Source organism: Pelobates fuscus, chromosome 8 (genome assembly GCF_036172605.1).
Source record: "Pelobates fuscus isolate aPelFus1 chromosome 8, aPelFus1.pri, whole genome shotgun sequence".
Classification (NCBI taxonomy): Eukaryota; Metazoa; Chordata; class Amphibia; order Anura; family Pelobatidae; genus Pelobates; species Pelobates fuscus.
In genome coordinates, this window is record NC_086324.1 from 13,864,419 (window position 1) to 13,891,053 (window position 26,635).

At 40.4% G+C, this 26,635-nt stretch overlaps 1 protein-coding gene across 2 annotated transcripts; it reads right to left on the minus strand.

Annotated features, from left to right (window-relative positions):
• Positions 1 to 3,450: 3,450 nt before the first annotated feature.
• Positions 3,451 to 18,173, minus strand: LOC134570619 (C-X-C chemokine receptor type 1-like). Of its 2 annotated transcripts, none has more exons than XM_063428548.1 (2): positions 17,906 to 18,173; positions 3,451 to 5,542 (listed from the first exon to the last, which is right to left on the minus strand). In XM_063428548.1, the coding sequence occupies exon 2, from the start codon at positions 5,525 to 5,527 to the stop codon at positions 4,457 to 4,459; it is 1,071 nt and encodes a 356-aa protein (XP_063284618.1). In that variant the 5' UTR covers positions 5,528 to 5,542; positions 17,906 to 18,173; the 3' UTR covers positions 3,451 to 4,456. The 2 variants fall into 2 exon arrangements, with proteins under 2 accessions (XP_063284618.1, XP_063284619.1); XM_063428549.1 differs by lacking the exon at positions 17,906 to 18,173 and adding an exon at positions 16,378 to 16,554.
• Between the last annotated feature and the right edge of the window lie 8,462 nt (positions 18,174 to 26,635).

Sequence of the window (26,635 nt, forward strand, 5' to 3'; positions counted from 1 at the left end):
TCATGTCAATCGGTATCTCACTATAGACATTGCTACTGAGCTCCATTAAGCCACCATAAATGTATTTTAACATCTCCCCTAACGAGCATGGATGAAGGGTTGGGAGGTCCATCCAGCAAGGTCTCTCCTTGGACTTGGGGATCTGCAGGAACCATTTTAGAGTCCATTCTCCGGTGATTCCTCCTCTATTCTGAGTGTTTTGTAAAACTCTACCTGGCTGATTTGGATGGTTACAAGTCAGAACACACATAGATCACTGCAGGGGATAATACATTTGTTGAATTATCCAGATTGTTGAATTATCCAGATTGTCCCAATACGTCCAGAAGGTCTTTCTCTGGATTTGCGTTTGTCACATTCAGAATTTATTGAATACGCTTACAGCAGCACGCCATAGTGGGTGTGACGGCGCACTGTAATATGAGCTGGATTTAACATCTAGAACTCTCCAAATAGGAATATGTATTTCTTTTATCGTAATCAAACACAAGTTTCTCAATCTCTGTCGGTTTGTGACTTTGTTTTACTGTAAAGATAAGATTAGACAATGTGTCTTTGTAGCTGAACAATAGTTTTAGTGAGCATTAATTTGCGATATTCAAAACTTTTTTTTTCTTTTTTTTATCACATGTTGGGCAAAGAAAGAACAGGAATAATATTAATCATTAAATAAAGAGTCGCAGATTATAACACAGCGTGAATTATTTCAGAAGATGTTTCCAGTAATCAGTGTGTTCTATTCAGGTCCCTTTTATGGAATTAGATGCAAAGGTTGCCAGAGAGGGGTGAACTTTTCTGGGGGTGCTCAGCCAAAAGTCACAAAAGTATTATGAGTGCATATCATTCCACCCCATAATCTCATACAACATATTTTTTTATTTCAACCCTTGACCCCACTCACCATAATCGCTTCATATTTCATCCAACAGATCCCTATGTCGAATGTTATTTTCCCCCCGCCCCACATATTTCCATAGCATTTAATATTTTGACCCATGAACCCATACACCATATAATTTTCTGTTTTATTCCATATGTCGTATTCTACCGCCAGTTCCTCTATGTCACCACCATCCAGGTGCTGGTAGCCAGGTTGGTAGTATCCTCACTGGGCTGCACGAGTGGACAATCATTGCCAAACAGAGAAGAGTCTGTGAGTGGCTTACAATACGGCCTTCATTTCCTCATTCACTAGCCAGGAATGCATTTCTCCTGTGACTTGCCACTAGTTAAAAAAAAAAGTAATTAAAAAATTTCGCTGCACACCTGAAGTGACCCTCCATATCTTCCCAGCCATCCATAATAGTAGACCGGCTAGTGGACTAGTAGGGCTAGCAGCTACAATAAGAGCGGATGTAGTTGCCCTGTAAGGTGAGACTTTGACTTGTTGCTGTGCACAAATGTAGCTTGCCTGTGCCCCATCCACAACCTCTCCCCTCCCCACACACGCATAAATGGTGTCTCAGGCAACATTTAAAAAAAAAAAAAAAATTTAATTGTAGGACAATTTGTGGGAAGAAGCTGCAAGCTCTCCGTCCTGTCGAGACGTACATGACCTCTGCTGGCTTCTAGCATGTAAAATTGAGATAGGGCAAGAGGGAACTTAATTAATCAATAAATAATGCTTCTTTGAGATCCTCTTTAATTATTTAACTACTATTTTTCAGTATGTGATTTGTACACCCCTTAAGTCAGCCACTTTCCTGTACGGCCCAACGACATACAGAACAATCATATTTGGATATTTTTAATCAGATTTTTTTAAATTGATTTATCAGAAGAAATCACCATTAAAGTTCAGGGAATTTTGAGTTTGGGCACTGGATCCGACCCTGAAAGAGGAACTGTCACTTATGTAATTTCAGCACAACCAAATAGCAGACTAAAAGTTAACTATTGGTTTTACCCTATAAAATCTCATTCATTGTCTTTTTCATTTTTATCCTCGTATATTTTGCTGGCCAAGGAATCATGGGATGATGGAAACGAGGCAAATGCAGTAGAGTAGTGGGATGGAGTACGTTATCGACTCTCTGCTGCTTTACTCACCTAGGTAAATGCCAAAAGTGACCGTTCTAGAACTAACAGTTCCTGTTTAAGGTTTGGAACATCCATATACAAAATTGTATCTAAAAATCAAAGAATTCATCACACCTGGCTACTGGTGATAAATCCCATCCATCCAATAATATTCTATAATATTTTAATTTGAATGTGGTTTAAAATCATGGGGAAAGTTATGTGACAAGGAATCGTTAAACTTATTGCTGGTTTGGAAGCCAGAGCTTATTCCCTCTTTAGGGTTGATTCACTAGACTGTGATTTACAGAATTCAGGATATAGAACCGAGCTGTCATTGTGGCTTGCAGAATTTTTCTCTTACACGAGTGGGGTGTTTCGGTACCTGTAAAATGTTTCAGTAAATCAGGTGAACCTTTATCTTTCCTATTCTTTGTGATGGAGTTCCAATAACTCTAAACGTGTGATTCGGTGCCTGTGGGAGGCATTGGAAACTAGTGCGGGATAAGCCATTTCTCCCAATGAAATTCTAACATGAAACTTTCCCACGCTCTTATTTATATACATTGACTGTCTACACATCTTCTGTAGTTACATCTAACGTGAGCTACGTTTGCCATATAGTTATAGTAATTTAGACATTGTTTATCTTTAAGTTAAATGCAAGGGTATTTAATATTTACTATACTCGACCTGTGTACTAGGGTGTAGTATTACGCTAAAGTGCAGGTCTATCAATCAAGTGAACCCTGCATGCGGCCCTCCTCATAGTAACATTAAGGCACACTGCATCATTTCTGGTCCCACTGCATCCAGATCGCTGCAGCAACCTTGTTCCGACATTTATGAGGTCACAGGAGTTACGTGGCCCAATCAGTTTAAATGTGACACTATTTAAAGTTCCCTGGCACCATCTACAGTGCCCTGTCGTGGGTTCTGTTTCAGTACCCGTTTTCGCTCGTTCCTAATACCTTGTCTGTGTTTTGTGATATTGACCTTGGCTTGTTTCTGGATTCTGAGTACCTCTGTAACCCTGTCCCAGCTGGTCTGTATGTTTTCCCGATTTTCTGTTATCCTGACTCCTGACTAGTATCTACATTTATCTTGTCTCTCCATTATTCTGACCTTGACTCGTATATCGACTACGATATCTCTCTTTTGCACGTTAAACCGGCCATTCTAAGGTAATACATCTATTCTATTCTCTCTATTTGTTGTCCTATGTTTTGTGCTTTTGCCCATTTTTACTGTAACAGTAGGGTTATATCATGTCACATATCGTATATATGTATCTGATCGTACCAGCATGAAGTCATATATATATATTGTTGAAGGAACAAACAGCACCAAAAAGGTCTGGCCTTATTTTATTTAACATTTGCAGACTTTACCGATAAAAACACAAACAATACATATATGTTATGCCGTTAAATGGAGATATAAAAAGTACTTAGAAATAATTAATAATTGAATTTTTTTTTAAATGTGCATACTCATTGTTAGTTCAGAATTCAGTTAAAATTGGTTTTCTGGCAATATATTCTATGTACATCTGCTTACACTTTCTAATTTGGAAGGATCTGTTTACTCAGGTTATCCTATATGTATTTTAGCTGATAAATTGAATGTCCAGAATGATGGAGACATGCGGTTACAGAGATGCTGAAGATTAAAGGCTTGGGAGTATGCTCACGGAACCAGTCTCCACCAAAACACCACTGAAGGCCAGCCATGGAATGGAATGTCATGATATTGCCGTTGTAGAACAGGTAAGTCAAGCAGAGGTTGGCCATTTTCATGCCGACACCTTAGTGCCAGCAGTGGGATCTTTGAAATCTGGGTCATGCCAGATGCTCCTGATGGTATGTTTGTCAAACTGTGCACCATACAGCAAAACAGTGAAATAGTGAAAGATCAATATAGTGGTAACAATGGAAGGTGTCCATGGAAATGCTACACGCATTTTATTAGATGCATCGTCTAGCGTTAAATGTGGTTTTAGCTATGAGATCGGAAAAGACACTATTGGAACTTTTCATCTCAGACGGTAATTTTTTTGTACATGTCATAGAGAATTTCTTGTTCACTGCTTTCATGTTTTATAGACATTATATAAGACAAAACTGTCATAAAACCATAAATTAGCCTTGCCTTATAATATTTTTTTTGTATTGCTGATTAGTATTTGGTGCAACTATGGCAAACTATTTGTAGCAATAATTGTTTTATAAGTGCACCCAACGGTGTGTTGAGATTCAACTATACTTTTACCATGTTGGTGTGGTCTTCAGAGACAAGCCACTTGGTTGGAAAGGAAGGGGGAATAGACAGTAAATTAGCATGTTCCATTGTATATACAGCAGCAATTATGTTCCATATAGAAGCTGGTTTTAAATTATAATATGGACTTGGAGTGGAACATGATGTGATCTTTCAATTACATTGTTGTGGATGTGTTTCCAGATGTCGACACATATGAAGAACTCCTTCCATGACGAGAGAGAAAGTCTTTGCTGATGATACCATTGGTGGCCAAGATTCTTAAGAAACTATTTCGGAATTTCTGCCCGATGAAAGCGTAGATTATGGGATTGATACAGCTATGTGCATAGCCAAAAATTTCAGTGATAGAGAGAGCACTATCCAAATGTTGCCTTATTTCACAGGTTTCGTTTATAGTACCTATCCTCATCAACGAATCAACAATGACTGTAACATTGTATGGAAGCCAGCAAATGAGGAAGACGATAACCACAGCAAATATGACTTTCAGTGCTTTGTGCTTTTGGCCACTTTTGGTTTGAGAGAGAGTTTTAATAGTAAACCCATAACAGAAAAGCATGATCAGTAAAGGAATGAAGAATCCAACCAAATGGCGACCTATTCTCAAAATGATCAACCATTTCTCTGTATTTTCATGTCCAATATTTTCGTAGCAGACTATTCCATTTTTTGGGGTGTCAAGTACTTGTCTGAACAATATGGTTGGAAAAGCAATGACAAATGAAAAAAGCCAAATCCCCAAGCAAATATATTTTACCCAATGTCTCTTATGGTTGATGGCTTCTGTGGCATGGACAATAGCAATGTATCGATCAATACTGATGCAAGCCAAGAGAAGGATCCCGCTGTAGAAATTGACTTCTTGTAGAATGGATATAGTCTTACACATAAAGGAGCCAAATATCCATTCTCTGACCTTATACGTTGCCCAGAATGGTAAGGTAATTGCAAATAAAAGATCCGCGATGGCCAGGTTTAGTAGGTAGACATCTGTGGTCGACCTCTTCAGCTTGTTGTAACAGATTACCACAACAACAAGACTATTCCCAACAACATTTAGAAGGAAAACAACTGAATATATAAATGCTAAAGCATATTTATTCACTCTCCATGGGTCTCTACAGGGAGTGTTGGTGAAAGATGGGATACCAGTGTAGCTATAGTAACCGCTGGTGAAATCGAAGTCATCAAAAAAGGTGCCATCAACCACTATTGAACCAGCCATAACTTTGCTCAAATCCTGAAAAAGATAAGATAACAAAAAACAGTTAAGTTGGAATGACTTTGAGTTGAAGACTTGCAAATTCATTTATTATGCAATACACCCTTAAAAGTTACAGAGATGTTTGCTAAAACAATGATTGTGATTGCAATAGAACCCATTGTTTTATATGTAAGAGGGCTTGCTCATGTAACCCCTTAAGGACACATGGAAATATTCCGTCATGATTCCCTTTTATTCCAGAAGTTGTGTCATGAAGGGGTTTAAACCTTTATATGAAAGTTTATATATGATGCAATATGATAGATGTATTCGCTAAAGTGTCAATCATGGGGGGCGGGGCCAAGCTACCATGGCCGACGGACGTGTCTGAGGGGAGCTCCTCACATAATCACAGCGAAACCTGCAAAACGACAGCCCAGCAGCCGTCAAACGGAGGCTAAATGGCACAAACCTGAACCGCAAACCGACAGGGAACTCCCACGAGCGGCTGGGGAGCCCCGTCCACGGTTCGCGACCAAATCCACTTATTGAGGCCTACCTGAATGGTGGATCGAGTGGAGGGGAGGCCCGGCCGGTCTCCCAGCCACCCGCCGTCAGAGTACCATAATCGACCCGATTGCCCCCGCCCCCCTGGACCGGCAGGGGTTATCACGGTCCCACCTGGGGGCACAGCAACTAAAATACACGAATGACTCACCAGCCCCCCAGGACATCCCCTCCCGACAAGCCGAAACTAAAATGGCGACTGCGGAGGAGAACTCATGGAGGCCTGCATGGGAGGCACAATTCAATGCAACCTTTGACAAAATCTGCGCAGCGTTCTAGAGCCGGATTGAATCCCGTGCAGCACAGACGCAGCCACCGCTGTCTCAGGTGAGCAGGCACCAGCAAACAACCCGACTCGATCAGAAACCCACAGGACCCGAGACACACTGGCACTAGAGTCCAAGCACGACGCACCACCCACGTGGAAGCCGCTGTGGATGAGACCGCTCGCCCTTCATCTGAGCTGGGTGCTCACCGGGAGGAACTCCTCCAGAGCCTGCCATACACCCAGGGAGAAGATCAGGATCCGGTGGAACCCTTGGCCCACGATCCTGTTGATGGGATCAATGGCAAAAGGGCACGAGCGCCTACTAAGGCCTCAGGCCGAAGAAAGGCGGTCCCTGGCCGCAGGGGCACCACCGCAAAGGGAAGAATCAGCCGACCTCCCTACTGGAGAAGGTACATCGGCGGACCGGCATGGCCCTCCGCTGCGGCGGAAATCCAAAAGGCCAATATCCTGAGGCACGAAAGACAAGCTCCCAACAGCCGAGCAGCATTCACACCTTGCGGAGTTGGCTAAGTACTCTGATAGACACTTATGGACATATTGGCCAGTGCCTGATGACCTTACTGGCGCTTAACTGTGACTTGGGCCGAAAATCTTAATAATGCATACCGATAGCTCTAAAAGTTGCTCCTGCTCCCCGAGCAATGCAAGCCATTGCCTCCCTTACCCAGTTTAACAGGAGCCCATGGGGTTTCTCGACACGCAAGTATCGTGATATAACACTGGTTAAACCACCGGCTAAACTAGTCAGTTTACCTATGCTATCAGTTGATCTAATTTGCCTATAATACGAGCCAGTGACAATTGAACTTGCTTAGGTCCTTATGTTTCATGTTGAACTTGCCTTGACCTTATATTAGAAGTTGCCAACCTACTGTCCCCATAACAGCTACACAAGGTGGCACCACCGCCTCTTGAGCTCATACAGGGTGGCTGCCACACGTGCTATAAATATATCATGCTCCGATGGTGGGCGCGGGCGCCAGTGGCACATGATACTGTTCTCAATGCATATATGACTCAATGTTTACCAACTTGTCTTATCATAGTCACATTTGCCTACCATTATTTTTGTTTTAGTTCGTTGTCTCTTGCTCGACTAATCTATTGCTCAGTGATAAGATTGTCACTGCCCACTCGGATATACGAGCAGATCATGCTATGGTTAGAAGGCTATATGCCTCAGCTACGCTCCATTCCCATAAGGCCTAACGCACTAGCCTGATTCAATAACCAGTATACTACTCCAATTGCACGTTACGATTATTCTATGTGTGTCTTACATTTACTTACTAATACAGTAAATAGGCTATGCTACTCATGTTAGCCTCAATTTACTGTGGTTTTGCTTGTGTTTAACATAAAAAATAAAAAAATGAGGCATCACTATCCTGAAAATGTACTGTACTAACAATACCGATGTATCAACCCCATGATGTAACTCACTCGTACATCTCCCCTACTTCTTCTTCTGTACCCCATCTTATATGTCTTAAATAAAAAGAAAGATTGACAAAAAAAAAGTGTCAATCATAGGGAATTCAAAGTACATTTTAAATGTGTTGGCCAAATCAGCAGAACTGAAAAAGTTGCTAACTTTTTAAGTAGGCCTGTTCTAGTCTAAAAAATGTATTGCACATAAAATTAGAGTTAATTTAAACTTGCCTGTCTGTAAGTCTCTGGGTTATAAACTTGTTTTTTCTATTTTGAAATGATTAAAGTCACCCACACATGGACTGGGAAGGTCAAATCAAATCAAGCTGCTAAACTAATGAATATTTATAGAGCATTGACATATGACATAATAACTGTAATAAATCGTACTTATTACTTGTGAAAAACAAATTACGCAAATGGAAACAAGGTAATGAAGACTCTAATACCAACCCAAGTGCATCAGCAAACCTTCATTAAAGAAAGTATCATTACATTTTTATTTCAATATAATTCCACAGGTTCTATTAAGTATACGATCCTACTGATATCCGTCTTCTATAAGGGAGATCATTTGTTCACTTGGGGGGGTAAACATTCAGTAAACATTTCATTATCAAAGCTAAATTCAGCTCGGTAAACCGCAAAGCAATTCTACGCAAGTAGCTACTAGTAACTTGTGGACACAAAATTCCTAATTAAAATCTGAAACTGCGCATAAATTAATTGCAAATCTGAGATTTATAAATGAAGGCCAAAATGATCGTCTTCGATCGTTCTTGTATCTCTCATGTAGATTTCAGTTCCGGACTGCACCTGTGACTGATCAGTCTGATATTGTGTGTGTGTCTGACAGTGTGTATCTTTGTGTATGTGTGTGTATCAGACAGTATGTGTCTTTATGTATGCAAGGCCGTTGCAAGGATTTTTGGGTACACAGGCAAAGATTATTTTGGTAAGATTGTGAGATTTCTGATGGCAATACCAGTACAACAAATATTTGCCTACACTGCTCCATAGGTAGCATCATGTAAGATAATACATCAATACTCTGTATCTATTAAAATAAAATCCAGCCTTAGGGACAGGTCTGCCTTTTGTTTGTTTGTGACTGGGGTCCTTTAAAAACTAAAGACATCATTGACCAAAGGATGATGGGCTGGATGGAGACATATCCAGGTATTACACCACACTGCAGAGCATTGTGTAAGATATTTCACAATTTGTACATTCCATGTTCTAACAGTTTGTTGCTACACAGAAGGGGTTAAATGTCATTCGACGTGCGTTTGTTTTTGGTGTGAAGATCTGTTCATGTCTGGTGTTGTAAAAAAATCTCCTTTGGGTTGCGAAGTAGGCGGAGTTTATACCATTAAATATGCATTAAATAATCTTAATGTACCTACTGGCAAGCCATGGATTGGATTCTGTACGTACATAGCTAGATTGATGGAAGAAAGTTTGTGAACCCTTTAGAACTCAATTCTTAAAATGTAATTGGGTTGAAGTCATTGTCACAGGTACAGAGAGTACGTCCAAATAAACACATTATTAACAAATGAAGAGCATTTTACATCTTTTCTAAGGCTATTTTTTTGTTTGTTTGTTTTTGTTTATTTGTCTTTGGGATCTTTTCAGTCCTCATAGTCACAGGTCGTGTTCCCAGTAGGATCAGCTGTGCCTTTTGATGTTTCTGACTCCTGAGTATGATATGTGTGAAAACTATCTACATCCCAAAACATACCTGCAAACTAAATTGTATTGTTTTTATTAATATTATCGTGATACAGGTATTTAGTAGTGTTACAATTCCAATTTGATTTTCACTTGGTAAACAGCAAAGAAAAATAAAATTTTTGGCATTCCCCCAAAGCTAATGAAATCCGTTTTACTTAGAAATATTGCACATTCAGTGCGTGTGTTACCTAACCTGCAGTACAGAAAGGAAAGCTACTAATTGCGCACAGAGTTTCCTGAAAGTGTTTTGACACTTTTATGCCCGTACCTCAATAAAAATGCAAAACACGTCTGTTCGTGCTTGGACAGAATTCATTGGTGGAGGAGTGTCAAATTCTAAAGAGAACAGGAAATGGCTGGGTTTGCTCAGCCAATCCTAACCCTCCTATTGTTTTCATGTGAATGCTGCGCCTCTCACATATATACAGCTTTATAATAATGAATGAACTATCTGTTGAACATTAATAGCTGCTATAGTATATAGCTTGTGTTAGCTTCAAATATATCTGCGTTCGTATTGGGTGAATCAAATACTTTTATAAACTGGGGTGGCGGGGGGAGAGAATTGCAGTTCACTGGATTTTTGATCTCTGAATTGATTCATATTAATTCCAGTTCAAATTCATCAAAATAATTTGATAGTTTTTTTACAAATGACTCAGGAAAAAAATCCCACATGATTCCAGAGTTATTCAACAAATAAATTAATACTAGCTGATTGTGCAAGTTAATTTTGAAAAAGCATACATTAAAGGAACACTATAGTCACCTAAATTACTTTAGCTAAATAAAGCAGTTTTCGTGTATAGATCATTCCCCTGCAATTTCACTGCTCAATTCAGTCATTTAGGAGTTAAATCACTTTGTTTCTGCTTATGCAGCCCTAGCCACACCTCCCCTGGCTATGATTGACAGAGCCTGCATGAAAAAAAAACTGGTTTCACTTTCAAACAGATGTAATTTATCTTAAATAATTGTATCTCAATCTCGAAATTGAACTTTAATCACATACAGGATGCTCTTGCAGGGTCTAGCAAGCTACTAACATAGCAGGTGATAAGAAAATCTTAATTAAACAGAACTTGCAATAAGGAAAGCCTTAATAGAACTCGCTTTACAGGAAGTGTTTATGGAAGGCTGTGCAAGTCACATGCAGGTAGGTGTGACTAGGGTTCATAAACAAAGGGATTTAACTCCAAAATGGCAGATGATTGAGCAATGAGACTGCAGGGGCATGTTCTATACACCAAAACTGCTTCATTAAGCTAAAGTTGTTCAGGTGACTATAGTGTCCCTTTAATACAATCAGTGCAGGCTCCCTAGGAATTGATGCAGTTAGTTTAATTCATAAAAAAGTATAAACGAACCTCCTTGCTCGGGGTAATAGAAGTTGCAGCAGTATTTTTGCTTATACAGACGGTATGTTAGCTATGTACGTAATGATGTAATGATATATATAATGATGTAATGATATATGTAATGATGTAATGATATATGTAATGATATAATGATATATGTAATGATATAATGATATATATAATGATGTAATGATATATGTAATGATATAATGATATATATAATGATATAATGATATATGTAATGATATAATAATATATATAATGATGTAATGATATATGTAATGATATAATGATATATATAATGATATAATGATATATGTAATGATATAATAATATATATAATGATGTAATGATATATGTAATGATGTAATGATATATATAATGATGTAATGATATATATAATGATGTAATGATATATATAATGATGTAATGATATATGTAATGATGTAATGATATATATAATGATGTAATGATATATGTAATGATGTAATGATATATGTAATGATGTAATGCAAAAAAATGTGTATAGGGAGGGATAGAGGAGGTGGGCGGGGGGGATTTTAGTTTATTCGTTTTAAAAAATTATATATTTGTTTTATTAACCCATGAATTGAACAGATCGTGATACAGTCAGTGGGAAAAAGCATTTACAGGTACTTTTACCAAAATCCATGTTATACATCACTCATCACTCATATCTCAGGTTAGTCTCTGAGAGGTCCTTCTTGGGCAAAGAAACCGGCGTAATCGTGTTTCCTCAACTATCCCAGAGTTCCCGGCTTGACATGCAAATGAGCTCAGACAGTCATCATGTTTTGTAAAAGCTGTATTTAAAACAGTGTCCATTGCTATGGGTATCTGCAGAGATGCTGTCTGACGTCTGACGTCTGCTGTCCTTTTCACCAGCAGGAGATTTTCTCCAAAGTAAAAAACCTGCCTGTCACTAAAGCAGTTAAACTGTTAACCATATTTACAGTGTTTATAGTGCCGGTTTAAAGAGGTGTACTGAGGTTACCTGGCATGGAAATGTACATTGCCCCCACCAGACAGTAGAATATTTTTGTGTGTGTGTGTGTTTCTTTCTGCAATACCCCTAACACCATTTTTTTAGGGAAATTAAAAACGTATACACTCACATTTATCTACACACATGTTCACATTCATATATACAACAAAAATTCTTACGCACACACAGGAATTCATATGCAAACACACAAACATTCATATATACATACAAACAATCATACTTACGCACAAACATTCACACACACACACTCACATGCACACACTTAAGTATTCATACACACATAAACTCTCAATCATATACACATATCCATATTTATACACACACACACATACTCACATATACACACATGAATACTCACACTCATACTGACACCCACACACACTGACTCACACACACTGACATTCATACACTCACGCACACAATGCTAATGGTCACGTTTGGCTGTCTGCACTCCCCCCAGGCTAGAACTCTACTGATAAAGAGTTCTGATAATCACCAGAACAGCACCCACTTCACATCTTGTTTATGTTCACCTGAACTTGCTTGGCAATGCTTTGCTATTTTAATATCTCTGTTGTACAGTGCTCCAGACTATGTTGGTGCTATTAATAAACTAATATATTTCTTATAATTAATTTCTTGAGACCTAAGAGTAGATGTACTAAAATAATAAATCAATAAATCAATAAAAAAATCTCTCTTTTTCGTTTTGCAGGTTTTTTTAATTACTGCAATGGAGGTTCTTTTAATTACTGGAATGGAGAACCATCATTCTAGAGAAAATAAATATAGAATTAAAGCCTTCCTTGCATGTGTTGTCTTTACAATCCTTTATTTTAGCCCCCCTAAGGAGCAACAACAATATGAAAAGGGAATGTCCCACTCATTTAAAGGGGCAGATCTGTAAATGGTTATTCCGCAGGACATACTGACTTAGTGAGAGATTATGATGATGGCATGAAATATCATTGGTCCATAAGGGTTTAAATGCGCAGCCCTGGGGGCGGAGCCAAGCTATCGAACTGAGCGGTCGCATGTCTGCAAGGCTCCGAGAGCCAAACACTATTAACAGCGATATTTACCACTCACACCCAAACATTACGAACCCCAACTGGATCCACCGACGGCCCTCGATACCATGGGCAGAAAAACTAAAAAACAGAAAGCTGACAAGCCGAAAATGGGAATGAACATAGGCGATATGTGGCGGCAAGCACATGGCGGGTCACTGTCTAAAATGGCCTCCTATATGGGAGAGAGCTCCGATTTCTTGGACAATCAAGCTCTGGAGCCTGAAATCCATAACCTACCAATACCACGAGACCTACCTCCACCGCAACCACCCGTGGTCCCCAACCCGGATACTGCACCGGTGACGAAAGCCGACATGCGGGAGATGCTGGCGGGCCTCCGGAGGGATATCCACATGGATATGGCCACGTTCCGCAAGGACCTGCAAGGCCTAACAACACGCACAGGCATTCTGGAAGACAACTCCCGCAACACCAAGGCACAAATTACCCACCTGCAGCAGGAAATAACCGTGCTTCACCAGCAACAAACCGCAATGGAACAGAGGTTTGCAATACTTGAGGACTCCAGACGCAGTAGGAACCTCAAGATCAGAGAGGTAGCAGAGGCAGTACCCGATGAGGAGCTACCGCACTTTCTAAGGCGGCTACTCGGCGCACTACTCACCCCAAAACAAGCCAAATCAATCACAACTGTGGGTCTCTTCCGGATCCCACGACCACTCAAGGCACCCGCCACAGCCCCACGGGATGTGATAGCAAAATTCCAAAGCGGGCAAGACAAGGCAGCAGTGTTGGGCGCACTCAGGGGAAACTCCCCATACAGCTTTGAAGGCTCCTCGCTCTCATTCTATGCCGATCTATCAGGGAGCACCCTCGCCTGGAGGAAATTGCTACAGCCACTCACAGAGGTATTGCGAGCTAACAACATTACTTACCGCTGGAAGACCAACCGCACACTGGTGGTCCAGAAGGGAGACACCTCCTATCCGATCAGGAACCTTGCCGGAGCAGAGACTATCCTGGAGCCCTTAGGTCTCCCGAGAGAATTCCTCAGCCGCAGAGGACCAACCACGACCGGTACACATGTCTGGGACCCAGCACACACAGCCCCGTTTGTTCCATGGAGAACCTCAGCCGATACCTACGAAGCAGCCACCTCATGAACTCCCACGGCTACAAAGGCGGACTAGTCCTCATGCCTTCGACAGAACTCTCCACCATACCGGCTTTTGACCTACCAGGTCCACTTTGACGCCCACCCCCCTACACACAACATTACATGGGAACCCAGGGGACACTTTAGCTACCTGCACCCCTTAGGGATCTACACGTGAACACAAATAGCCCGCTCCTACCTACATAGCTACTGGAACTTCCCCACGCAAGACAAGCCATGCTCTCGAGTGCCAACAACACTGACTTAGACTAGTTTAAAGGGCAAACTAATCATCTGCTAACCAGCTCACAGTCTGACACCCATCCCCAGACAGCAGCATGTGTACTGACATTACCTGGACGCTGGTCCCACGACCAGATGCAGATGCAATAGGGCACCTCCTTATGCCGGCACTAGTACAAAACATGTACGTGCACCCCCACATGACCAGCCAATATAGCTACCCTCTTGTCACACACTACTCCATCTCTCCCCAGTTAACACTCCTTTCCCAGCCCAGAGAGTTGGACAAAAACTGTCTGCACACCTCACTAGCATCCACGTGGGCCATACCTCCAGCAAACTATGGCCCTCACATACTTTATAGGGCTATGTGTAGCAACATCAAATTAAATGGTAACCTAAACTACATTACCCACCATAGCATGTCAATCTTCGACTGTTATTATCCCCCTGTATTAAACACACAAAATAGAGCAATGTTCTTAAGCCATGCAACTGTTTGTGTATGCCTTTGCTTAGACCGCACCAGCTGATGTGGCGATGTCTAATATCGGCATTACACAAACTAAAGAACTTATGAGATGGAAGGAGGGCATGCAGTAATCTCCCACAGCAAAGTCAGGTACTAAATAGTAACTAACCCCCTTATGTATATGCCCTGACCAACATCATACTGCTGATTGACCCCCCCTACCTATAAAATGGGGGCAGGGTTAGTCAGCAGTAACTTACAGCAATCTATTGTGTATGTTCCACCAGTTATGATTTGGTTTGTTTATGTTGTTAGTGTTTGTCTCTGCCTGTAATGTAACCGACCGGACCTGTATTGCCTTTCTGCACCATAAGCACAGTAGATAGGCTCTCAGGAACTATACCGGCTACTCACGAGGTTAAGCTTGTTAACTTACATAAAAAATGTATAAAAATACATGCCACTAACTAACCCGCACGCGACTGCATGAATACACTGTTGTGGCATCCTGACAAAGCTATTGTTGCTAACCCACTGCAGTTAATACAAATGATCTATACTCGATTGTACATATTTACCTGGCTTATTATGTGTCTTTTAAAAACAAAAATGTGCGAACCCTTACTGCCACTGTTTATCCTATGTTTAAATACTAATGCACGCTGTTGTGGAGTAAGACTACGCTTTGTAATCACCTGCACGACAAAAATAAAGAATTTAAAAAAATAAAATAAATGCGCAGCCCTTCCTGAGATAATTTCCTTTGCAGAAGGTACAGTGCCATGTTAAGGATATTTGTAGTTTCTAAGGACTCTCTGTGTAGCGTACTGAGAAGGATTAAGACCCCTAGGACCCTAGGTAGGTTACCGGTTTGGCCCCCCTTTTATTCTTTACATAGGAATATTGAATGGGACCAAGAGCCTTCATGGTTCGGGGGTCCCTGCCAGACTCCTGCGCCCTAGTCGACTGCCCAAGGTCAATTTATGTTTAATCCGGCTTTGATAGTGTGAGGGACATCACATGCAGACTTACAGCTGTTACATAATTACCGTTCCAATAAACCTTCACTCATTCAAAATAGAAGCAGAACATACATATTATACCACTGCTGCCGCAGACCATTCCAAGCCCCCTGGCACATCATTGGGCTAGGGACTGCAACAGCAAGCCCGGATAATTACGGGGAGATGCCAGTTATCATCATACACAGCTTAGCCATCTATAGACCCCATACCCATCTCCGTCACCCTTCTCAGCTAATTACGGGGAGATGCCAGTTATCATCATACACAGCTTAGCCATCTATAGAACCCATACCCATCTCCGTCACCCTTCTCAGTTATATAAAGTGCCCACTGGCAAATGGTTGCAGACATTTGATATCAAACAATTTAGATTAATTTCTAATCCCCTTTGGACTGTATAATAATCTATTCCCATGTGATTGGTTACCAACATACAGCATAAACCTATAGACAGTTATACAGTGCTGCACAACATTGTGGCTCTTTTTAAGAAATCAGATTAATAATAAAATAATATATGCTGGTCAGTTACCTGCTGGACTTCTCGAAGTCTTTTCTGCTTGTGGTAGTAATGATTGAGACCTTCCACATTTCTTAAGTTACGGAAGCTGGAAATAGGAAACTGCTATTTCACAACCACCAAAGAAAAGGGTATTTTGCCTTTTCGGATGAATTGTTGGATTCTAGTATATTTAGAATTCAGACCTTAGAAACACGTATTTTATTCAGAGTTTGAATTAAGTAGCAAAACTTTTACAAAATCCGGATTATTCACTAAAGTGAGAATTGTTGAGAATTTAAAATGAACACAAAGCAAATTTGGTGCCTGGAGTCTGTACGTTTGCTATGAAATGCCGCACATACAGAGATTAACCCTTAGTTGCCTGACTTGTAACTCCTTCTCCGACAGCATAATTAGCTTGCCCACAACAAAGGTCAGGGCCGGCTAATGTTAATTCTGAGCAAAATTGGCATCTGATGCCGGCACGCGCCGAGGAACCTCAGACAGACTTGTTTTTCTCCTTTTATCTTGCACCCGTCCGTCTACCACAACATTCAACTATATGTATCTAAATATAGAGCAGAATGTTTGCAGTGCAGTGGGATAAGTTTGCAGTGATAAAATAATAAACATATAAGAGGATCAAACATTTATTTGGTAATTCTCAATTAAGGGGTTAAACATTATACATAAACATATGGCATACACCAGAAGTCTGTATGTTGAAAGATAGCCTACTAACCAATGAATTGTTCGTATTATTTTGATTCTGTGCCTCTCATAGAGATCTATCGAAACTATACCTTTATGAATGCTGTGCTTTTATCAATAAATTGACGAATTATCAAATTGCACAAGAAACCCTCTCTGTTTAATTCTTCCTCCCAACCGGTTGTATCAACAAGAGTTTGTCCATAAATTGTTCAATTATCCAGGTAAAGTGATGATTGGCCAACAATAGAAGACCCCCAGTCAATGTTTTTACACTGAATCCCAGTGGGGTCCAACCATCAAGCATCACCTCCTGGGTATCTCTTCCAAGCAATATACTGAATGTGCGAAGAATGATACCTGAGTTTTTTTACACTTTTTACTATAATTATTATTTACTATTAATATTATTTAGTATTATTAGTTGCTATTATTAGAATTTTTATAGTGTCAGCAAATTTTGCAGTCCTTCACGTTACACAGTGATGATATATACAGATGCTTTTTCCATTTTTAGACCGTTTTGTGCTCACAGAGAAAGTTTCCCTTTCTATTTTTAACAATAAATACGGGAACGAAATCATCGTGCCCCATTTATTCTGCTTCCTTTTTATTACGGTACATTGCTAAGTAAGCAGTGAATTTCTTTTTCCGTGCCAGTCAATGCTGCCTTAAAATAATATATTTTTTAATAGACCCCATTCTGTAACCCTGCGTTCTATGAGCCTGGGAGCACAGTTCCCCTTAACCTGACCCCCAACCTCACTAAATAGCCCCCTACCTTAACCACTAATTAGGTGTGGTGCCACAGGATGTGCAGTCCCACTGTTACAATTAGTTTGCATACCGTCCAAGTTCCAATGGAATTCCCAGTCGCTGCGGTACTGACGCCAATCTTCTTGTCAAATGCCAGCGGAAGCCGTGCCCTTACTTCCCACCTTAATTAGACTTAATTCAGTGTATTTAACGATGTCTTCATTCTACTGAGCTGACTGTGCCATGAGTAGTCTGTATAGTTTACCTGATCACATATTTTCTGTATATTTTTATATGTAGCCACTCCTGAAATTTAATCTGCTACTTCATCCCTTGAAATGTGGTCCGGACAGATATGGTACTTGATATGGTACTTGCCCCGTGAATCTAGCACACTGGGTTACGTAATTTTCACACCTCACTCATATCTTGCTTATGCATTCACACAGAAACTAGAAGTCACACAAGTAGTTAGAAAAGGAAAACAACTTTTAAGCAAACTCTGCAAATTTAGTTTTAACCCTTTCACCCCTGTCAGAGGCCCCAAAGTCCATAATCCATTCTCAATTAACTGCTCACATGCTGCTTCAGGCTCGAAAAGGAGCTGAACTTGGGTTTTTTTTCGGCAAGTTTCCTATTCATGAAAGTTGTTTTTTTGTGTGATTTAAAATGAACTCAGCTTCATTTAGACTTTGAACTAAATTAGTATTTTTTATTCAGATAACATCCTAAGTGATGACGGCATGCAGTGGGGAACACCACACGTACAAATATATGATTTCTGCACAAACAGAAATAAACTCCGGCAGTGTCATTAACCTGCCCACAAAGTTCTGTATCCCAGCAAACAAATATGGGGATTTAGTCCCACCATATGGTCATATCGTGTTAACCTCACCAATATACCACAGTACCCTAATATCGCTTGGTACACCAGATCAGATTTACCCTCTCTGTTGCCCCAAGGCCAAATTCCTCGATGCAACCTCAACCCATGTGTGCATGTATAACACAGGCACTGTGCAACACACCCACTGAGTCCTGACACAAGCACCCACTGACACAAGCACTCACGGACATACACACACTGAAACAAGCACACACTGAAACAAGCACACACTGACACAAGCACTCACTGACACAAGAAATAATTGACACAAGCAACCACTGACATAAGCAGACACAGACACAAAAACACACTGACACAAGCGCTTACTGATACAAGCACTCACTCACAAACACATATCGACACAAGCACGAAATGACACAAGCACTCACTGACACAAACACTCAACACTTGCACAAGCACACATTGACACAAGCACTCACTGGCCCAATCACTCAATGACATACACACACTGACACAAGCACTCACTGACACAAGCACACACTGGCACAAATACTCACTGACACAAACTCTCATTGACACAAGCACCCACTGACACAAGCACTCACTGACATAAGCACTCACTGACAAACACACCAACACAAGCACACACTGACACAATCACTCACTGACAAAAGCCCCCACTGACACAAGCAATCAGTGGCAAAAGCACTAGTTGACCTAAGCACTCACTGACACAAGCACAATGACAAAAGCACTCACTGACAAAACACTGACACAAGCACTCATACATCCAAGCGCTTGCTGACACAAGAGCACACAGACACAAACACACACTGACACAAGCACTCACTGACAAAAGCACTCACTGACAAAAGCACTCGTTGACCCAAGCACTCATTGACACAAGCACTCACTGACCCAATCACTCAATGACATACACACACTGACACAAGTACACACTGACAATACACTGACACAAGCACACACTGACAAAAGCACTCATAGATCCAAGGACTCACTGACACAAGCACACATAGACACAAGCACTCACTGACACAAGCACACAGACGCAAGCACTCAATGACACAAACACACAATGACACAAGAGCACACTGAAACACAATCACTCACTGACACAAGCACACACTGCATGCTCTCATGTAACCTTGTCTTTACCTCCAGCAGTGGACTGAGTATGTGGAGATAAGCTGTTTAAACTTTCTCCTCCGCAATGTGACAGCCATGTTCTCATGAAGTGGTGGAAGAGCCAGGTGTAAAGAAGAACATGACTGCGGAGTGGAGGCGAAGGGCTAGGAAGGACCAATCAATCAATGCATAGCTTACCTGGTGAGCTCACACACAATGCATAGCTTACCTGGTGAGCCCACACACAATACATAGCTTACCTGGTGAGCCCACACACAATACATAGCTTACCTGGGGAGCTCACACACAATGCATAGCTTACCTGGGGAGCTCACAATACATAGCTTACCTGGGGAGCTCACACACAATACATAGCTTACCTGGTGAGCCCATACACAATACATAGCTTACCTGGTGAGCCTACACACAATGCATAGCTTACCTGGTGAGCCCACACACAATAAATAGCTTACCTGGTGAGCCCACACACAATACATAGCTTACTTGGTGAGCCCACACACAATGCATAACTTACCTGGTGAGCCCACACACAATGCATAGCTTACCTGGTGAGCCCACACACAATACATAGCTTACCTGGTGAGCCCACACAAATGCATAGCTTACCTGGTGAGCTCACACAAAATGCATAGCTTACCTGGTGAGCTCACACACGATACATAGCTTACCTGGTGAGCTCACACACAATGCATAGCTTACCTGGTGAGCTCACACACAATACATAGCTTACCCGGTGAGCCCATACACAATACATAGCTTACCTGGTGAGCTCACACAAAATGCATAGCTTACCAGGTGAGCGCACACACGATACATAGCTTACCTGGTGAGCTCACACACAATACATAGCTTACCCGGTGAGCTCACACACAATGCATAGCTTACCTGGTGAGCCCACACACAATACATAGCTTACCTAGTGAGCCCACAATGCATAGCTTACCTGGTGAGCCGACACACAATACATAGCTTACCTGGTGAGCCCACACACAATACATAGCTTACCTGGTGAGCCCACACACAATACATAGCTTACCTAGTGAGCCCACAATACATAGCTTACCTGGTGAGCCCACACACAATACATAGCTTACCTGGTGAGCTCACACACAATGCATAGCATACCTGGTGAGCCCACACACAATACATAGCTTACCTGGTTAGCCCACACACAATGCATAGCTTACTTGGTGAGCCCACAATACATAACTTGCCTGGTGCACTCAAGCACAATACATAAGCTGTGAGAGTTTCCCCGAGGGCCTCCTCCCATTTCCCCATATAACAAGGGGCCAGAAGATCCCATCGTGTTCGCAATAGAGTGCACAAAAAGAAAACACGTGGGGCTGTGGGTTAGGGTCTACACAATTTTGTTCAAATGGGGTAAGCATGAATTGTGTTTTTTATCATTTTAATTTTGCATTATATATATTCACAATGCTCCTACAACAGATCAATTAAATACACTTTAGCTTATTTAGCACTATTTAATTTGTCTCCCATGTTAAAATTCGTGTAGGACCCACCGATATTGGGGTACTGTGACATGGTGGTGGGCTTAACACAATAAGGCCGTATAGTGGAACTGAATACCCATGATTTTCAGGTGATTTTAAGTAGCCTTTATAAAATGTAAAACTGTATTTTTTGTGCATGCACTGTTCCTTAATCAGTGTTTTGTATAAATTCTGGTGTTAGCTGCAACATGTTCCGGGTGTTCGCCCAATTCCCTTTTTTTCCTCAACAAACAAGCCTTTTATAACTATAAGAGACTAACTCTTTAACTTTGGATGTATTGGCAGCTAAGCATTAACCCAATCTGTTCTCCCTGCTTGAAATATTAGCAAATAAAGTTTTCTTAAAACCAGCATTGACTGGCACATTTTGCTCTCTGACTGTGTTTCTGTATGGGATCCGCACATGTGATTATATTATTATACATTTATAGGAGGAATACCTGCGTTTGCAAACTCATCAATCTCCTGCGATCACAGAAATAAGACCTGGTTTTGTAATAGCTACGCTGTTGTGTTTATACCAGTTTTTTATTGTTTGATTGTGTAATAGTGGGGTTTTTGGGTGATGGTGTTCCCCACGTGGAATTGGCGTGGCCCTATCTCAAGCCCTGAATGCAGCAGCACTTCACTATGCAGGTAACACACTTACAGTACGCTGTTGTTATTGGCAGTAACCACTAGGTGGAGATCAACACCCAAAATCAGATGCCATCAAATTGAATTAGGGTTATTCAGAAAAGTGAGATTTTATTTTTTTGTAATTATAAAGTGAATTCAATCTGACCACCAATAATGGACCACCCATAATGGAAACATTCCTAATTGGAAAGTCAAACAGAATTTCAGAATATCCACACGTTGGTGAAAAACCCTGTGTGTATCAGCCTTTATGTAGACATTTATAATAATAATTGGTGGAGTGATGGGGCTAAAATATCCAACTTATTGTAGTCTAAATTATCCACCATCAGGGCTGAGGTAAAACCAGGACAATTTCAGTAAAACTTCAAGGGTGCCATAATGCTATCCCAAGGATTTCACATAGAACGGTTGATCATTGCCAACGTAATAACGTATCCAGTGGACAATATAGCAAATATAATTCATGGTCGGTTTAAGGGTCCAGGCACATGTTGATGGTTCCGTACCAGGGATCATGTTTAGTTCACTGACTTTAAGGTCTGTATTGTAGATATGGTAAAAGATTTACCTTCTATAGAGAATGGCTCATCCCAGTCCTTGAACTATGTTTCATATTGCCTACTGGAAGGCTTTGAAGTTTGGTGTGGGTGCAGGAAAATTTGATGTTACCTGAATGCTTGTATCTGGTAGGTAGTCTGTAAAATGTAACAGGTTTAGTCAACAGAATAATGTTTAGTTTATAGACTTCAGGAAGAGAAACACATAAGGTATTAGCTAAGGTCTAGTGGTCCCAACCTTCCATTATCTGTGCTCAACTGTTCATAGGGTTGTGTTCTGCTACGTTAAAAGAAGACTCCTCCCACTACGACACCTGATCCAGCTGGTTGATGGCTCCTTTACTCTCACCATTTCTTTTTCCTCTTTTTTTTTCTTTTTTTTTTACTTTTTCCTTAATTCTAAATATGTAATTATTTCCCAAAAAAGAAAAATTTAAACAATACAGGGATTAATAATGTTTTATCAACTTTACGGTTGGTGGTAATGGCTGCTGTATTATTTTTATACTTTAAATAAATTCATTAATAAATATTGCAGGTTTAAAAAAAAAAAAATCATTCTGAAAAAAAAAACAGACCACTTCTCTAGTTATCTTTGTACCATAAGAATAACTCTAATTACATCACATCTAAAATGGCTGCCCCTAAAATAGAATTACTCCTGCCACAGCAAATGGCTTTCATAAGATTGGATAGCAGTCAACCCAGTACATTCAGACTGGCTGCCCCCTGTTTAAGTGTGCATGAGAAACATGAATAGATTAGGTCACATCGAAAACAACGTAATCATATCACTTGGGTAGAATGAGCTTAAACACACACCTTTATTACATTTCACCCACAGTAAATACACATAACCTTGTCTTTCCCCAACGTGATGAATAGCGCGGCAGCATTCCACAGTGCGCCCTGTCCTCATTAATAAATAGTATCTACACCCTGCACACACTGGAAAATAAACACATAAAATAATACTGAATATTTGATCTAAGTGCTGGATGGAGAGAGAGAACTTGTTTTATTGGCTGATATTTTTAAAATGAAGCATCAGGGCTTTTATAGGGAGGTCTTCATTCTGCTTAATGATGGCAATAATACCTTCCATACGCCCCCCGTGTTACCATGCTGGCGTTTTGTATGGAGGAATAAAACACATTTTGTATTTCCTGATGAGGTGTAAGAAGTTGCCCTGTCACCGAAGTCCCAGGCATTAGGTCAGTTAGGAGAATGTATTTGGCCTCACACACGCCGAGGCCTCGCACAGTGCACATTGCAGTTTGCCTCCAGTATCTAAAAAATTTATAGATTCAGGCAAACATGGCTCTGGTGAAGTAAAGTGGCTATGGGCGAGAAGTGAAGGCATGGCTCTGTATGGTTCCTCCCCAGCCTCATCCAGTGTCTGTATGTAGCCCATCACTCCTTAATTCATCATGGGAAAGGAGAGTGCTGGCCAACGGTCACAGCATACTACTAAACAAAGATAAAGAGACAGACAGACATATAGACAGACAGGTAGATAACTAGATGGATGGACGGATAGACAACAGATAGGCAGATGGATGGGTGGACGGACAGACTGACTAGATTATTATTATTATTATTTATATATACAATGGGTGGACTAACAAACATGTAATTGTAACCAGACAAGTTGAACGCACAGGATGATAGATTAGACAGACAGACATACAATGAAGTGAATGGGAATGAAAGCATGATTTTGTATCACAGTTGTATACATAGGTCAGATTAAAAATCAACAGATCTGTAACAGAGAAATGTATCCGAATGTTGTTCTAAACCTGGTATTTTTTTCCCCCTTTTTTCTTTGTTTTTTTTCTATATGTATTTGGGCTGATGTGTACTATGGTCGTTGCTGCTGCCCGGGAGTAATGGGAGTTTGAGCACAAGACTTGTTTCTTTGTATTTCTAAACCTTATTATTGTGAAAGAGCGAAAAGCTGTTTTTGTGGGTTTGCACGGGCACGTTTTGTAAGGTAAATACACTTAGCTGGAGCTTTCGTCATGGACAGACAAGAGTGTAATATGTAAATCTTAATCTACAACATGGTGTAACTGTGTCCTGCTTTCCTCAGCTTATTTTCAAAAGGGAACAAAGTTGCTAAATGATTCTGTGGTTTAAACGATCTCAGTGAATATAAAGTGTAAAATGTCCAGCGGTATTTGAGTGAGTCTGACATCGCGCTGCGCTCATAGAATCTCAGCGTCGTTACAATTCGATTTGTAACAGTGCCATTTGGTGCCACGTGGGTTGGGAAATTGAGGATAGGAACATGCATGTAAATGGTAACTATGGTACCTGTGAGAGTTATGGGGTACACAGACTAAGGAGGTATACGTATAGTACTGTATGTGCTATAGGTTTAAACCATAGTTAATAATATATGATCAGTGGTAAAATCAATGTTTTAAGCCATTTTGGCAGTAGAAGCATTTACTGGCAGCATTACTCAACAGATTAAATGATTTAAATACCCGACTTTTAACAAGTCTTCTATCAGATACGTGTAAATCGAGCTCTGTGTGCCCTCTATGCAATTTCCAGTATCTCATTAAATAATGGTTGGAATATAAATTGTTTGGTTGATCACAATAATCAAGGTTATCTGTAACTTTACATTAAATATGAATGTATTACATTCCGTAATATGAGAATGTATCGACTTCCTTACTTGGCCCATTGAAATGTCAGACTGATTTTCTTTGTTTATTTATAGCTTAATATTATTATTATTACTGGCTTTTGTAAAGCACCAACTTTATATATATATATATATAGATTTTAGATGAATTACATTCCAAGCATTCGAGGGATAAGATAAGATAATCTTATTGTAGACAAACTATAGTTTGCAGACTCAGGTATCGTTGAACATGACTTTATTTTAGTTTTTATCTGTAGTGTCATTATACACATTATATTATACACACTGCCACCCTGGACTGGCACTGTACACTAATCTAGTGGGTCGTTACTAGTTTTTGATGAGGTCATAATTAAGTGCATTAACTTCTTGATCCAGTTTTCATTTTTACATTTTCTTTCAACTGTAATATGTAACAAAATTAGTTCCTGGAAACTCTGACTGGCATTAAAACCCAGACAGTATGTGTTCTGCCTCTCTGGATGGGCACTATACTACATAAAATGTAGAAAATAATCCAGGCACTCCAACGAATTCCAAAAAATAGGCAATTTCTTAGAACCAGCAGCTACACAGCGACGTTTCAACCCCTCAGGGTCTTTATCAATACCCTGATAAAGACCCTGAGGGGTTGAAACGTCGCTGTGTAGCTGCTGGTTCTAATAAATTGCCTATTTTTTGGAATTTGTTGGAGTGCCTGGATTATTTTCTACATTTTAAAAATTTATATTTGGTTCTTTCTGGTACTGGGACTTGTCCAGTGAAAAAGCACCCTGGATTCCTGGATGAAGGGTTGAGTGCACTTCCACTATTTCTCTATATCTATCTGAGTGGGCACTATACTACAGGCATGACTCTGTGAGGGCATGTACCAACCAGCGAGAACTGTGGAAAAATAAAGGTAAAAATGAACTGTGTTTAAACTCTAATTCCCAATAATTAAAGCTGCTTAGAATTCTTCTTATATGTGCTGTAATCCTTTGAGGGAGGGCGGGAGGGGGGTTGCATTGCCAAACATAAATGTCAAATGCCAATTTCTATGGTGGTGGTTGGGGCTAGCAGTTAGGGAGATTTATTTTATTTATTTATTTATTTATTATTGCCATTTATATAGCGCCAACAGATTCCGTAGCGCTTTACAATATTATGAGAGGGGGATTTAACTATAAATAGGACAATTACAAATAAACTTACAGGAACAATAGGTTGAAGAGGACCCTGCTCAAACGAGCTTACATTCTATAGGAGGTGAGGTGTAAAACACATTAGGACAGGAATTTACAATCAAATAAGGTGGGCTGCCCTTTAGGAGAGGGCAAGAGACAGGTATGTGAGGTAAGGGTTAGTCTTGGAGGCCATAAGCTTTCCTAAAGAGATGGGTTTTAAGGCACTTCTTAAAAGATGCAAGACTAGGGGAGAGTCT